Source organism: Lipotes vexillifer, unplaced genomic scaffold (assembly GCF_000442215.2).
Source record: "Lipotes vexillifer unplaced genomic scaffold, Lipotes_vexillifer_v1.1 scaffold36, whole genome shotgun sequence".
In the NCBI taxonomy this organism is placed as follows: domain Eukaryota; kingdom Metazoa; phylum Chordata; class Mammalia; order Artiodactyla; family Lipotidae; genus Lipotes; species Lipotes vexillifer.
The window spans coordinates 1,446,641-1,463,825 of record NW_006792448.1 but is presented as its reverse complement, the minus strand read 5'-3'; the positions used below and the strand labels follow the sequence as shown (position 1 = coordinate 1,463,825).

General features: G+C 45.8%; 1 protein-coding gene across 1 annotated transcript in view; it reads right to left on the bottom strand.

Moving 5' to 3' along the window:
• MYO5B (myosin VB) overlaps nucleotides 1-17,185 on the bottom strand; it is a 231,381-nt gene that overhangs the window by 160,433 nt on the left and 53,763 nt on the right. Inside the window, 2 exon segments of the mRNA XM_007465591.1 lie at nucleotides 916-1,059; nucleotides 9,494-9,650. Coding sequence (XP_007465653.1) covers nucleotides 916-1,059; nucleotides 9,494-9,650 — 301 coding nt within the window.

The following is a 17,185-nucleotide window of genomic DNA, read 5'->3' as shown; positions in this document are numbered from 1 at the left end:
AACCGCTCTGGGGGTTGTGAATTGCAACGACCACCACCGAAGGCCAGGGTGGAGGAGGAAGAGGGTCACCAAGAGGCCAAAGAGTAGTTGGGAAGGAGGGAACAAAAGGCGAGCAAAGAAGAGCTGAGTCACATGAGAAGCGAGAACTCCATTTATTTGAAAAGGAAATGAAGTAAGTGGTCAAGTAGGTTTTTTGTTTTTTTAATATAACGTATCAAATAAGATTCCTAGTGAAGTTGAAATCCACAGACCCTATATGACATTCCCCTGATCACAAGACTCCAAAGTCCACAAAGAACACAACAGTCTTATTCTTCACTGTATCTCTGGTGACTAGCACAGGGCTAGCATATAACAAACAATATATGTCTGTTGACTGAATCTAAAATCAATGCCCTGGGACTTCCCTGGTGATCCAGTGGTTAAGAATCCACCTTGTAATGCAGGGGACGTGGGTTCACTCCCTAGTCAGGGAACTAAGATCCCACATGCCTCGGGGCAACTAAGCCCACACACCTCAACTACTGAGCCCGCATACCACAACTAGAGAAGCCCACGTGCCGCGACAAAGACCCAGCGCAGCCGATAAATAAAAAATAGATAGATAGATAGATATAGATAAATAGATAGATATTGTGCTTGCATGGTATATGCATGGTATTTATTTATTTAAAAATAAATAAATAAAAAAATAAAAACAATGCTCACTGAAACATATCAATACTGAGTAAAAATTTTTCAGGTCTGATGCCTATAAATGAATACTTATTAATGGAAAAAAAAAGAAAACCAAAAGAACAAGTCTATCCAAATCCAGGTTCAAACAATGAGATGTTCTTTGGGCACAGGGAGCAGAACATGGAGCGAGTACAAATCCATGGGAAAAAATACAAGAAGTCGAGTCACAGGGCTCACCTGAAAGACCACTCTGGACTTCTCCAAAAGGTAGGTCCTCATGTTGGCCCCGATGATGCGGTACCTCTTGTCAAAGCCGATCTGAATGTACTTTCCAAAACGGCTACTGTTGTCATTGCGAGTGGTTTTAGCATTCCCAATGGCCTGTGCAGAACAAACAAACAAAAAGTGTGCACAACATGGTGGGTTTTCTTAAATTTCAGAACTGTATGCTCATGGCGGCACCTCTATTCCCTCCCTCTTCCTTCCTTCTGGAACCTCTCTACTATTAGGATGACAATGGGTCGAGCTAAAAGAAAACAAAAGAACTTCATTTTCCTGCTTCCCTTACTCCTAACGATGGCCAATGAGAGTGATGAGTCGACTGATGGTCTCTCTAAAGGGGGCTAAACAGCTGGAAGGTGCACCCCATTGACCTTCCTCTCTTCTTCCTTTTCCTACCTGGAATGTGCATGTGATGGCTACAGCCGCAGCAGTCACCTTGGGACCACGAGGGAAAGGTCTAGAGAATCACAGAAACCACTGCTCTGACATCCTTGAGCCACTAAATCAATGCCAGCACCCAAGAGCTCTAGACTTTCTGTGAGAAAAATGAATCTTCTGGGGCTTAATCCACTTTGATCAGGTCTCCACTGATCAAATGTCAAATATCATTCCCAACTGTTAAATGGTACTTCCTAGAAAGAGACCAAATGTCAAACGCCCCCCTCCCCCCAACACACACATCAACACTAGGACATATCAGCAAGCCATCAACCTCTTGGTACTATTTCTTACACAGCAGCAGGGACACAGTTCAAAACATGAGACGATAATTTAAAAGACAAGTGGCTAAATGACTGGTCTCACTGTGTGACTATTCACTTTCTATAAAACATCACATTGCTGATGGGTTGGTAATGAACATACTAATACTGAAACCCCTTTCACATGTTTACTCTTTAGGTGGTTACAACACTTGAAAAATATCCACTGTAACTTTTCAGTTGTCTAGGAAATTTGAGGCACAAAGAGGCTAAAAGAAGATCACGATTTCGGAGGCCCTGAGGGACCCAGCCCAGCCTGGCCGCTCATCACTCTTGCCCTCTGTCTCCAGCCTCTTATGATCCTGAACTTGCTTTTCTTTCTCAAAAGACCTGTGTTCTCTCTGCCCCTCCCCCACCCCCCAAGTTTCACAAACACGGTTCCCTCTGCTGGGAACACTCTCTGCCCATGCTCCTTCCACCTCTTCTTTCTGGTCTCAGCTCAAATGTGGCTTCTTCAGGAAGGCCTACCCTGGCCTCATAAGCGAGGGGAGCTCCCTCGCCATGTGCTCTCCCAGGCCTCACGCTGCACGTCCCCTTGTTTCCCTAACCCCCATCTCCAGGAGACACCACCCTGTCTCCGTGAGAGCGGGGTGCACACGTGTGCTTCCCCATGGGACCTCCCGCACTCACCCCAGTGCCCAGCACACAGCAGGCATTCAAAACATCTGAGCGAATGGAAGCATAGATGAACTTGGGTTTTGGTTTTCTTTCTTGTGAAATAAGAATTTTAAGTCCTTGTCCTCGAAGGTCACTTGCCTCTTTAGGTCCCTAAAATCTCCTGTTACGGTCATGAATACATATTTTTTCGTTTAGGGTTTAAAGTGTATACAGCAACCTATACAACACATATACAGTGCGTACCTCTGCACGAAAGTGGGGAAAGTGTAACCCCAGTACACTGCGTTGCTCTGAAGGGAACCATGGAGCATGGAACATGGCCTTAAGGTCAGGGCGAGGCTGGAGTCTGGCCAAGCTGAAACGACCGTCAAGAGATGACTAATCCGGGGCTTCCCTGGTGGCACACTGGTTGAGAGTCTGCCTGCCAATGCAGGGGACACAGGTTCGAACCCTGGTCTGGGAAGATCCCACATGCCTCAGAGCAACTAAGACCGTGCCACAACTACTGAGCTTGCGCTCTGGAGCCTGAGAGCCACAGCTACTGAAACCCTCGTGGCTTGAGCCTGTGCTCCACAACGAGAGAAGCCACCGCAATGAGAAGTCTGTGCCCCGCAATGAAGAGTAGCCCCCGCTCGCAAAAAAAAACGGGCAAAAAAAAAAAAAAAAAAAAAAAAAAAAAAAAAAAAAAAAAAAAAAAGAGATGACTAATCCGAGGAGTTTATGTCATCACTCATGCCCCTCAGCATCCACCAACCTCATCATCTCAGCAGAGGCTTCACTGCACCCACTTCCAAGAGAGCCCTGATCCTTCAAGGCACCATGTGACAAGCCACTGTCAGACTTCAGGGAGCCTATTATGTTTGAAAAGTGGCAAGGAGGGCTGTATTCCCTAAAATGCAGGTAAAAATGATGGTTTCCCAGGCCTCCATCACAAGCTAGGTCCTGGGCTGGGATCCCTTTAGTTTCCCTGAATCCAGACAAGAATCCCAGGGGAGAGGCATTATCAACTTTCCTCATACCTATGGGAAAACTTAGGCTCAGAAAGGGTAAGCAGTGTGCCCAGGGTCACTTGGCTGGGAAGTGCCAACACCAAGATGTAAATTCAGATATAACTGAGTCCGGAGTCTGTGTTCATTCCACTTGGTTTCGCAGTCCTTTTCCAGCTCTCCAAACTACTCACCACCAGACAGGAGCTGCCACCCATGTGGGTAACTTCTTACATCTCAAACAGCCAGGTCAAATCAAAGGATAAAGACAAAGACATGAATCCTCACTTTTACCTTTTCATAAGAAAGGGGAGAAAAGCCTTTCAGAGGATGGCAGGGAACCAACTCATTACTCTGACAACCAGTAGATAAGGAATCAGACATCGATCCTAACTTCCCTGTGTAAACTCTATCAGCGTAACTAGCTGGCAAGGAGAAGTTTCTCTTCCTAAACTTATTCCAGCTGATAAATGCAAGAGGAAAAAATAGAATGAGAACGCCACCATTTTGTAACTCCTGATGAATTAATAGATCTAGGCATAAGCAATGGCTGCTGACATCACCAAAAGACACCTAAATATTCTGTGCGTCTTGACAGGAATACATACCACCACCAATAACGGGTTCTTGGATTTTAAGAACAAACAAGTAAACAAACAAACCTAAATCTAATCAAGCCTCTAAATTTTACTACCCTTTCAAAGGATATACAGAGGCCAAAGGAACATGTTAACATCAGGAGGGTGCAATCAGCAAAGGCCAGTCTGTGTAAAATTCTAAAGGACTATCTAGTTTCAAACAAAAAAAAATCTCGATTCCAAAATTTCAAAAAATTCAAATTTTGTCATTTCTAAAATGGCAACAAGAACCTTTACCATATCTGAGATCATTCCTTGTGGTAGCTTAGGGAAAGCTTGTCAACACTCTAAAGATCACTGCCAAAAGGTCTACGCTCCTTACCTCACTAGGCTGCTTTAAGAAGTGATAGAATGGATCTACAAGTACTTTGAAAGTATATAATGGTACCCACAAAGGGAAGGGGTTGTTTGCACTATTACTACCAAACCCATCAACTCTACTCTGGGCATGAAGAACTTCCAGCTTCTACACGTGTGTGAAGGACCTGCACGTTGTTCTTTATCTTTTAAACCCTTGCTAGGTTTTTTGTTGTTGTTGCTTATTGACTTAGAAAACATTTTGATGCATGAGGAAAACAAATCCAGTTGTTATAGATGATAAAAACCAAAGGCTTTGACTCTGAGTCCACAGTCCAACAAAAGACACAGTTATGATACAAATAGTTAAAATTTGGAAAATGAACAAATGATGCATGCAGGGAATGCATGGAAGAAACTCATATGACCAATAAACGTTAGATACCCAACCTCAGTGGAAATCAGAGAAATGTAGACAAAAATGACAGTCCAGAGTGGCAATAACTAAAGAACTTTGATACTATGAAATAATGATGAGGATGTGAGGAAAAAGGAACTCTCATACACTGCTGGTCCAAATGTAAACTGCAACAGCCATTCTTAAGAAGAATTTGGCATATCTAGTAAAATTGAACATATATGGACCTAACAATCCAGCAACTATACTTCTAGATGTTACCTAGAGAAACTCACACAAGTGTACAAGTAGGTGTGCAAAAGAATGTTTAATGCAGGCTGCATTTAACAATAAAAAATGCAATCTAAATGTCTACCAATAGGAGGAAGAGATAAATAAAATGTGGAATATTCATAAATGGGATGCTAAAAAGCTGTTAAACTAAACTAGAGCATGATGCATGGATAAATAAAAAAACAATCAGTGAAAAGCAAGTTGCAAAGTGGTTAACAGAATATGATACCATTTGTATGTGATATAAAAGAACTACCTTTTTTCTGGGTTATACATATACAAATATGTAGTAAAGTAAAAATGGACTAGAACAAATCATTTCAATATGATTGGGATTATACAGTACCGAGATGCATATCAACCAGTGTAGAAACAGAGAAGGGAGAAATTAGCCAATGCTGGCAGAACAGGAAACGCTTTAAGAAGTGTAAGATGAAGTGGATCTTAAAGGGTGAGAAGAATTTTACCAGTGGGGAAGGAAAAGGAATTTTATTTATAAGTATAGTGTAGGCAAAGGGACAGGGGTATGTGAGAGCCCCAACAAGTGAGGAATGGCTAGAGTGTGTTGAAACATGAGAGAAAACAAGGGGAGAAGGTAAGGTATGCTGGGGGCAGATTCTTGCATGAATAGGTTAATAGTTGTAGGCCTTCTTGCTTCTTCAGCTTAAAAAAAGTCAAACCCTGAAAATTACATAGTAACTGGTCTTAGTTTCTGTCAATTTTGCTCACTGTACCCCTAGCCCCCTTTCTTTCTCCCAGGTCGAGGGGAGTCTCTGGGGCTCCTAGAGTTGTATGCCTGCAGACTCCAGGCACCCCAAGAAGCCATGTGACCTCTCTGGGCTGGGCCTGGGTTCTGTCCCTGCTCTATCAGTCTCTTGACTAGCAATACCTTTTTAATCAGTGCAGACTTGTGAACAAATCACTCCCAGGATGCTGACAAGCTCTTAAACAGAATGGGGCCAGGGAGCTCTGGCGCTGACAATAAATCATCCCAATCCACCCCAGCCAGCCCCAATCCACCCTCAAGTCACCTTTAATTCAAACAACTGCCACTTAGCGCAGCCCACTGGGAATTCTGCCTCCTCAGACGGCCCTCAACTCTCCGACTCCCTAGGAAGCATCTGCAGCTGCTGGCCTGGAGAAATGATGAGGTGATGACATGACCATAACTGATTGCTTCGCTGGGAGGTGCCAACCTTCCCCGGGACAGGACTGGAGTCACCAGTAATCAGCTGTGCCCTGATTAAAACATGACTTGCACTGGTTGCAACCCTCCGAGGAGCCACAAAGCTGACTGGGCTTCCTGACACAAGGGCCCAAGTAAGACTCTGAACTTGTGAAAAGTTGGGTTTTGGCAGAGCAGAAGCTGCTCTTTCTCTGCCTGGCAACACTCTAGCTCCACCGAGAATTCTTCCTGGCAATAATTCTTCCTTCCCATGTTCACGTCCAATATTTCTCTCAAATGTAACACTCAATAACAGCTCAAGGGATAGTCTCTATGATAACAAAACTCTGTATTTGACAGAATGAGCCCTCTGGACTTACCCACATAATTTCCAAAGTACCAATTTGCACAACTTTAGAAATGTAATGTTTTAAGCTCAAACCACTGTAACATGTGTTTACATGACATCATACAAGAATAGGCTGGTTCATGTACACACTCCTCCTTCTCTAGGGGTGTGCATGTTGCTCTCACATTTCTTCCATGCCTCCCCAGCAGTCCACCAGCCTACTCAAGCTATAACAGATACTGAAAACATTAGATCATTTCAGATCACGGTCATTTAAAAAACATTCCCAAAGCAGTGACCCAAAAAGGTGCCCGCCAATGTTCACAGCAGCATTATTCACACTGGCCAAAAGGTGGACACAACCCAACTATCAGTGCAGGAATGGATAAACAAAATGTGGTATATACAGGCAACAAAATGTTATGCAGCCATTAAAAAAAAACACAAAGTACTGATGCATGCTACAACATGGATGAACCTTAGAAACATTATGCTAAGTGAAATCAGCCTGACCCAAGAAGACTGATGTCATATGATTCCACTTGTATGAGAGACACCAAAGAGGCAAATTCACAGGGACAGAAATCAGAATAGAGTTTACCAGAGGCTGAGTAGAGGGGAGAATAGGACGTTACTGCTGAATGGGTACAGAGTTTCTGTTTGGATGATTTAAAAAAAATTCTGGAAATGGATGGTGGTGATGGTTGCACAACATTGTGAACGTACTTAATACCACTCAACTGCACACTTAAAGTGGTTAAGGTGATAAATTTTATATTACGTATGTTTTATTACAACAAAACAATAAAATGAAAAAAAAATCATTCCCCCTGTGTCTTGCACCTGCTTAATGTGGTGATCTGTCTTCACTAAATTCCTATCTTGTCTAACAAGAACTGTGTTCAATCACCAGAGATCAAACAGGTTTCTTCCCTTCCGTGTTTTGTCCAGAATAAGTATGTACTTTACCTCCAAAAGAAGAGGCGCTCTGTGTCTTTGCAATTTTGCTACCTAAAAGATGAACTGAAATTTGAAACTCAGAGGCAAAGGAAAAGCTGAAATCCTGGTCTCACCCCCACCTAAGATGAAACATGATGCTAATCGCAGAGTGCTGTCTTAGCTGCCTCCATTTAAGTGCAGTAGACGGCCCAAGGTGGGTGTGGACTCAAGTCATAATCATCTCCTGAATCCAGGCCATGGCCAGGCCGCCACCTTGGGGCTTAGAATAAATGCTATGAGCAAAGAGGCTACCAACTAAATGTCTGACAAAAGCAAGTTAAATTATGGTAAAACCATCTATTAATGTATGTTTGTAGCCAATAAGTTTGTAAAAAGCTTAATGATATGGGGACAAGGCATATACTATAATATTCAGTGAAAAAGCTGGAAGGAAATATATCAAAATATGGAACAATTATTAGCAGGCTGTAGGATCATGGGGGATTATTCCCTTTTCCTCCATATTTTCCAGTGACTCCTTCCTATTTTTTAAATATTTATTCAATAAATGGTTCTCAAACAGGTGTGGGACCCAGATCTGCAGCACCAGGATCACCTAGGAACTTGTGAGAAATGCAGATTCTCAGGCTCTTCTGAATCAGAAACTCTGGGGGTGGTGCCCAGCTATCTGCTTTAACAAGGCCAGCAGGCGATTCTGATGCACAGTCAAGTTTAAAAACAACTGTAATCTAATAAAAGTGTTTTTATGTTTGTTTTTATCTGTTTGGTAAAAATGCCTTCAACTGTATTGACCATTTCCCAATTCATATAAGAACAGATACCAAAACTTGCTTTTGTCTAATTCTTAGTGAACACAGTGTGTCTGATTACTCAGCAGAGAGTAAAAGTCCTCTGGATAATGTAACTCTGTAGGCAGGAGAGTTTGTCTGGATAATCAATGAGCTCCTATGAACTGACACTCAATTTACTCCTGCACTTGGTAAAGGATGAGGGAGAGAGAGGGGACCTGGGAAGGTCCAGGCAGGTTCTTGTTCCCCCAGCTCCAAAATAATCTGAAGGACCAACCACACCGGTGCTTTGTGTCTTAATCGGCGGGGCTCAAGGCTGTGCAGAGAAACCTGATGCTGTTTTGGCAGCTTTTGGCCTCAACTGAATTTCTTCTTACTAAAACAAGGGGGCTGTTTGGGGCTGGCAGAAGGGCCTACTCCTACCAGACTGCAGCCCAGACAATAATGAAAAGCCTCAGCTTCAAAGGCAGGAAATCAAAGCTGGCTCAGGGACTGTGCAGCCATTTAGCTCAACTCCATGAGAATGAAGCGTTTATAAGGAACGGAAGAAAAAGAGAGATGGAGTTCTGACCCTATAACATGGTTTACTATAGCTAGACCCATGGTTTTGGAAATATCTCTGGCCCTGCACTTGCATCGGCCGCTCTGGGGCCACCCAGCCAGGAGGTCGGGGTGGTGAAGAGACAGGCAAGACCTGTCCATGCCAACAAAGGTAACATTTTCTGAAGACCTTCAACAGATTCTGTGTCATCACATAGCTTTTGACTCTATCTCCCCCCAAAAGATAAAATGTCCAAATATCTTTTGGGAAAAAGGGGAATCTTTTATCTAGGTAGGCCTCCTCGCCGCCGTGAAGACTGCCCTCCTGACTCAGCGGACCTTCATAACATCAAATGGTTTTGGTGGGACACTGCTTTGCTGACACAGGATGGCAGCAGGGGGCAGGAACACGGCAGAGACGGCGGGAGATGGGGGAGGACTGTCACAACAGTATTCAGCAGAGTCAGGGAACAAGGAGAACATGAAGAGGCCGCTGTGTCCAATACTGGGGACCTGGGCTACCAGGTCAGAATAGCCCCAAATCTGTGGTTTTAGGGGCACCTTTGAAATTCTTCCCTCAGCAGTGGACAATGGGTTCTTGGGGAGAGGCATGAATGCTGACCATGTGAGTGGCTTCCAAGAACTCTGTGATCGGCCACGCGAGGCTGGACACTCAGCAGTCTTAGTGCCAGCAGAAGGGACTCCAGACAAGAAGGCCAAGGACATTTGGATGGCTTTACCTCCATGATGGGACTGGACGCCAGGACCTTCTCTTCGATGTTGGTGTCACTGGCCGAGCCACTAACCGTGGTGAAATAGCGCATGGCGTACTTGGCTGACACGGTCTTGCCGGCTCCAGACTCTCCGCTGACTATGATGGACTGGTTCTTCTCATCTCTGCAAAGGAAAAAGCCTTGGTCAGTCGCTGGCCGTGGAAGGGCATGGTCACCTTCCAATGACACTGTCGCCTTCCAGTGACACTGTTGACAAGGGCCCGAACCCAATCAGGAGCATCCTTCCCTCGTTTAGGAGTAAGTGTGAGGCGCAGCGTAAAAATAGCCCACCTTCCTTCATACGCTTGCTTGCACAAGATCTGAAAGTGGGAGAAAGAAGCTCTGAGAAGGGCTTACAAATCCTATTTTATGACCTGAGGGAATGGGGGTGTAGCCGTCGGGTCACTCTCCCAAGTTCTCTCTGGAGGCAGTACCCCATAGACCACTCCCTTCCAAAGACATCCCCTGAGAACTTACATAAATATACACTTTCAGTTACATAATCTCGCCTGTTACATGCCCATCTTGTGCCACTTTCTTCAAGAACAAGGTTCTTTTCTTCTCCTCTTGTATTTGAGCCTAGCATGCCAGCAGACACAGTTCTGAACATTTTTGTTCATGCAGATCTACCACAAAGGGCATGCTACTAACCACCAGGCTGATCTTGCCTCAAGTTTCCCAGAAATTAGATAAAACAGCTATGGATTGCAATAAGAGGGAGTTCAGTCAGACTAAATGGGAGGCAGAGAGCACATACTCTACATCAGATAAAATGTATCTGTACGTATCCCTTTGAGACAGATATGAGACAGACAAGTAATGGAAAACGCAGCCTATCTGGTCTCCGAGGAACATGGATGTTCAAGCAGGGAGTAAGAACAAACATCTGGGCCACGAGTCTGGGAAACGAATTGCTTGTAAGAGCTATACTCAGCCATCTGCCTCCGGCCCACAAATCCACTGCCAGGAGGAGGGCAGGCACTTCGCTTTCAATCTGCAGTACCTTTAACAGTGCCTGGCATAGAGAATACACCCGAGATAAAATATTATGTTGGAGGAAAAGCCAACTGAGGGATCAACCAGCCCTCTTCCCTTCCAGGTGAAGAAACCGAGGAGTGTGAAGTCAGGCTCAGAACACAGGTCTCCTGGCACCAGCCCAAGTACTCCTAACACCAGCTCCTGTGGCTTCCTGGGCAGGGCTGGCTACAGAAAGAAAGGCCTGCCCCACCTTGGTAATTATCAGCACAGGTAGATTGTACCTGATCAGCACAGGTGAATGAATGTTGGCCCTGCTTCTGGGCCAACAGCTGAGAAGCTGAAAAAGTGGTGTGATGACACTGATGTTAACTAGAGGTGAACTAGAAAGACAGACAAAAACCGGCTTGAAAGGGGGGCCCCGGGGGAGAGTCAGGTGTGGTAGCCGGGCTGAAGAAACCTTAACCTTCAGCTGCTCTTCAAGGTCAGCGAAGAGCTGAGCAGTCTCGGCTCACACACCATCACTAAGTGGGGAGGGACTTGAGTGAATACAGGTGGCGGGTAGATGCCATTGAGAAGATGAAGCTGAAAAAAACCTCATCTTTCAAACTGGCTATACAACCAATTACCTGAAAAGCTACATAGAATCTCACCTGGTATTTGGAGGATGGAACAAGAAGTGGCTTTCGGAGAGCCCTTGTAGTTCTAGGATACCACTGTCATGAGAGCGTGTTTCTCCTCTCCTTGGTTCTATGAAAACTTCATACTGAAAGGGGGCCTCTAAAGAAGCCTGTGGATGCTTACAGTTCCCATTCTCATTTGTTGTTTAAATTTTATAAGACATCCACTGGACCCTGGGGACCAGGACAGGTGTCACCCCTCCTCTTCTCAATACCATCATAATCTACTCCTTAGAGAACTGCTCAGAAGCACAACCACCCCAAGGGACTAGGCATCTAACAAGCTGGGCTTTAGACCTAAGAAAGAGAACCAAGTTTGATGCCACCTTTAAAACTACCTGAATCTGCAACAAGGAGAACTAAATTGCAGGAGCCATACCCAAAAGTTTGGAGTTTTGCTCAAAGTCTGTATGTTTAACCTAAAAAGGATGAGCACAGGTTGTGTCTAAGACTTAGTCCTCCATAGAGAACCACATCGAATGGGGAGGTATATACTGTCCAAATAACTTAAGAAGGATCCCTGGGAGCAATATGTGGATGCCAGGAGAGAATTAATCAGATTGGTGGGGGGGCTGGGGGTCGTGAGTGCTGCCAGGCTCCCTGCAGCAACACAGCACACAGAGGGAACCGAACTGCGAAGAGACCCAGATAACATACTACATCTGGCACAAAAAAGGTGGCGGGCTTCCCTGGTGGCGCAGTGGTTGAGAGTCCGCCTGCTGATGCAGGGGACACGGGTTCGTGCCCTGGTCCGGAAAGATCTCATGTGCCGCAGAGCGGCTGGGCCCGTGAGCCATGGCCGCTGAGCCTGCGTGTCCGGAGCCTGTGCTCCGCAACGGGAGAGGCCACAACAGTGAGAGGCCCGCGTACCGCCAAAAAAAAAAAAAAAAAAAAAAAAAAGGTGGCACAGACCAGTGACACCTGTCACTTTTCACTTGCTGTGTCAAGATGGGCATTGCCCTGCGCATCACTGGGACATGACTGAAAAGTCACACACTGCTCAGGAAAGAGAATGACTCACACGAGAGGCAGAAAACTTTGAGGACCAAGCAGGCTATTCCAAGTGTAAGTGGCCAGAAAGGCAAGAAGGCAGGGTTACTTCACGTGACAGCGGAGGGTCAGGACCTCACAAAGCGAGGGAATCAAAGGCAGGGAAACAAAAAACGGGCAGGACATGCAAGCTAACTTTGGTGTTTTGATGAAAACGCATATATGTGGCCAAACTATTATCAGAGCTTATAAACATCCCCAAGTGTTTCAAATCTTTACACTTGAGGCTCTTGGGCAGGAGGGAGTCTGGGCAACGACCATTAGTGCTAACTCCCAGCTAATTTGGTGGGTAGTCAAACTGATGCCGATAAGACTAAAGTTAGGGAAATTCAACTCTTCTTAGACCAACAAGGACTGTTTAACAACTTCCCTTACTGAGACCAACTTAAAATATTTTAAAAAATTGATGATTTTTATTTAGTTCTACTGCACTTCTGCACACCCTACCTACTCCCATTCTTAGTTTACCATGTGGCTGGGTGCACATTACATATCTGTACACTATTTGCAATGGCATGATGTGCAACAGCATCCTCAGTCTGTTCTACCCATGTTAGCTTTGCTTCCAACTCAACTAGAGAACACAAGACCAGAATACGGGCAGTAAAAACAAACTTGATTTTGAACCTCACGTGCACTGGTTAGCTTCTGACTTTGAGCAAGGGAGTTGACTTCCTGACCCTCAGATTATCTCAGCCCAGTCTCTTGTGACTTTGATCCCCAACCATGCTCATGCTCTTCTAGGTGGTCACCTTGACTTAGGGACCTAGGTCTCTAATTCATCCTAACATTCCTGCCAGATTAAATGTCTAAAGCACAGCTCTAATCATGCTCTCCCCGCTCAAAAAAAGTTAACTATTCATCGCTTACCGAATCAAGTCCAAACTCCTTAGTTGAACTCCTCCACAATGCACATCCCAACGCTAAAACCCTTGACAAGCGTCGGCATATTATGGTGCTAAGAACAGAACACCAGGCTTTTGGTCTAAGGATCTTGTCTGAGTCCTGGTTCAGCCATCAGCAGGCTGTTTGTAAGCCTTAACCACATTACAGAGGATACCCCCATCTTACAGATTTGCTGCAAGATTATATGAAACGATCTCTACGCTTTGTATAAGATGAGGGTATTATAGTCCAGACAAAATGAGCTACGCGTCAGTCTCTGAAACTGCACACTTTCCCAGCACTGCCATTTATGGTTTTCCCCCTACCTGAAATCACCTTCAACATACATCCTTCTACTGAAGTCCAACCTGTCTCAGGCAGCCCAGCAGGCAATTAGTTCTCTGCCTTCTAAAGTCTCACGTCATTTGCTTTGTGCCACTTGTGAGGCATTGTCACCTCTCATCCCATATTGATGTCAGGCCCCGTGTGGTCATTTTACTTGCTGTGTGACCTTGGGTCACCTCTTTTCTCTGGGCCTTTGTCTTCATCTTGTAAAGTACAAGGTTGTGACATGGACTCCCCCAGTGATTTAATCTGTCTCTGACATTCAATGATTCTGTGATCAAAACTGTAACAGAAATGTGGGTGGGGAAAAGCTCTCAGTTTCAAACTTCCATTACTTAGGGCTGGTCGTAGGGGAGATATTTATGAGTGTGGAATTCTACCCAGTGTCCTTCAGAAACACAGCCAAGGTATGGCTCCATCCATTCGGCCGAGTTACAGACATGACTTAGCTGACAACTTGGGTCCATGTGCTTTTCAGCCAGTCCTTTTCTCCTGAGCCCAGTGAGGTTCCCTTTACAGGCATTCCTTGGAGATATTGCAGGTTCGTTTCCAGACCACCACAATAAGGCAAATATCCCAATAAAGAGAATATCCCAATAAAGCATCACATGAATTTTTTGGTTTCCCAGTACATGTAAGTTATGTTTACACTATAGTCTATTAAGTGCACAACAGCATTATGTCTAAAAAAAAACAATGTACATACCTTAATTTAAAAATACTTTATTACAAAAAAAAAGTGCTAACCACCATTTGAGCCTTCGGCCAGCTGTAATCTTTTTGCTTGGGGGGCGTCCTGCTACTGACTGATCAGAGTGGTGGTGCTGAAGCCTGGGACGGCTGTGACCGTTTCTTAAAACAAGACCACAGTGCAGTTTGCTGCAGCAACTGTCTCCTCCTTTCACTTGAACACTTAGAGCCACTGTAGGGTTATTAATTGGCCTAAGTTCAATATTGTGTCTCGGGAAATAGGAAGGCCCGAGGAGAGGGGGAGAGATGGGGAAAGGCCGGTTGGAGGAACAGGCAGAACACACAAAACATTTATCAATTAACTTCACCCTCTTACATGGGTGTGGTTCGTAGCACCCCAAAACAATTACAATGGTAACATCAAAGATCAGTGATCGCAGATCACGGTAACAAATAGAATATTTGTGGAAAAGTTTGAAATACTGCAAGAATTACCAAAATGTGACACAGAGACTTGAAATGAGTAAATGCTGTTGGAAAAATGGTGCCGATAGATTTGCTTGACACAGGGTTGCCACGAACCTTCAGTTTGTAAAAAAAGAAAAAAGGCATTATCTGTGAAGCACAATACAGCAAAGGGCGATAAAACAAGGTCTGCCTGTATTTAGAAAAATTAACCCATGGCCATGGCATTTCATGCCGTGAAATACCAGCCGTTACTCAGACCCAGGCTGTCTTCAGGAAGGCAGCTCCACCCTAAACAGGAAAAGCCCCTTGAAGGCCTGTGCCATCAGGCAAGAGCACAGGATTCCCGGTCAGGTACCAGCCACTCTCTAGCTTCCAGGTAAAACACCAATAACCAACACGTGCACCACAGACTCTCCCCGGTTCACACTGGATCCCTGTCTTTGACATCTGAGAGGCGGGATTTAATCACTGCTAAGCCACCTGCTCTTCTGGTAAAAGTTTCCCACCAAATCACTGCAGCACTTGAAGCTCCCCGAGCAAGGCCAACCTCTCTCCCCATCCCCATTTCCGGAGAGTGGAAAAGGAAGCTGTCCGGGCACCTGAGGTCCACAGTGCAGAGCACTGATCAGCCAGGGAGACACTGCGGGAACTGCGGGGACACAACACTGAAGTGTTGTCTTGTTTAGGTTTCCTGCAGAGAATAACGCATCACCCGTGGCCTCCCCATCAGCAATGTGCACACAGAACCATCAGGAAAGCACGGCTTCAGCCGATTCTGACTGAGAGACGCCCCGGCTGTGACAATGAGGCCAGGCCCTCCACCTGTGGACGGGTGCGGCACCACCATCCTCCCACCTGGAACCCCCTGTTCTAACTGCCACAGTGCATCCACACATCAGTCACTGAACTGAGAGCTCCCGGAGGGCGGGCACTTGCTTTAACCTTGAACCTGCTGGGTTCCTGGGGCCGAAGCCTCACTGTCACTTCCCGTGCCCCGACCCAGGCCTTCTCTGTGTAAGTGGCACCAGCCTCCAATCACCCACTTCAGCCAGAAACCTGGAGTCACCGTGGATTCCTCCCTTTCCCTCCAGACAGCATGCCCTATTGAATTCACCTCCCAGTACAGACCACTCTCATCTCTGGACCTCCTTGTTCCAGCCATCATCATCTCTGACAAGCACTGCAATAGCAGCTTTCTAACCCTCACTGTCATCCTTCTGTAAGGCAACCTTTTTTTTTTTGGTGGCGGTACGCGAGCCTCACACTGTCGTGGCCTCTCCCATTGCGGAGCACAGGCTCTGGACACGCAGGCTCAGCGGCCATGGCTCACGGGCCCAGCCGCTCCGCGGCACGTGGGATCCTCCCGGACCGGGGCACGAACCCGCGTCCCCTGCATCGGCAGGCGGACTCTCAACCACTGTGCCACCAGGGAAGCCCTGTAAGGCAACCTTTTTATATGACCCTTTGTCGTGAATATTGGATCAAACCTCTCCCCCGGCTTTAAGCCGTCCAATGGCACCCCTCTGCCTCCAAGATCCCAGCTCTGGGATCATGTTCAATACCTCCGTGAACCAGCACCTCTCTTTCCAACTTTATCACGTGCCACTCTTCTCTTTGTTCGTGACGCTCAAGCCACACAGGGCTTGTTTCTTTATTCCTTCCTACTTTACAGCTGCCTGAAGCTATTCCAGTTCAAACTTATTTTCCCTTCTTTGGCCTCACAACTCTTAATGCCTGGTACTCAATCATACTCTGATGGCGGCTCACGCCTTACTACTTTTCATTGTAATTGATGACCACCACCTACTCACATCATGCTCGAACGGTGTACAAAACTCTTGGCCACGTTATCTCTTGCTTAGGACTCAGGAGACTATTGGTGCCAGACTTCTCATTTTAAAGAGGATAAAACTGAAGTCTGGAAAGGCCGAGTGATCTTCCCAGAGTTCTCAGCTAGTAAGACGCCAAGTGCAAACTTGAACACAGGCTTCCTTACCCCTGTACAATTTCCCACTGGGTTATGCTGTGACATCTCTGTATCACCACTACAGCCCCTTCATGTATAATCAAGCATCCATTAGTGAATCCCCCTAACAAATCTAGCCTCAGTTAAGACATTAGACATCAATCAGGTGTCCTCAGTGCTGGTTGGCTTAGCATCACCTCCTCAGCTAAAACATCACTTCTTCAGAAGCCCTCCCCTGACCACCCTACTTTCATAGCATTCAGCATACAATTTACTAATACTTTACTGATCTACTTAATAGTCCTTCTACCACTGTCTTCCCCACTAGATGGTAAGTTCCATGACGGCCAATCTCAGATGCAGGGCTTGGATGGGCAGGCCAGAACCTGGATTGTGTCAAGAAAAGAGCCCTAGTAAGGGCTGTCATGTATGGCGGTCTATATAGGCTGAGGCCAGGGTCTGGTGCCCCCTAGAGATGTGCAACTTACTGCCTGCAAACCAAACTTGGTGGTTCCTGCCCTGAGTTGTTTCCCCAGCTCGCCCATGGGAAGGGGGCTGACAGCAGGGGCCTCAAGCCTCAGGAAGGTGCGACTCTCTTTC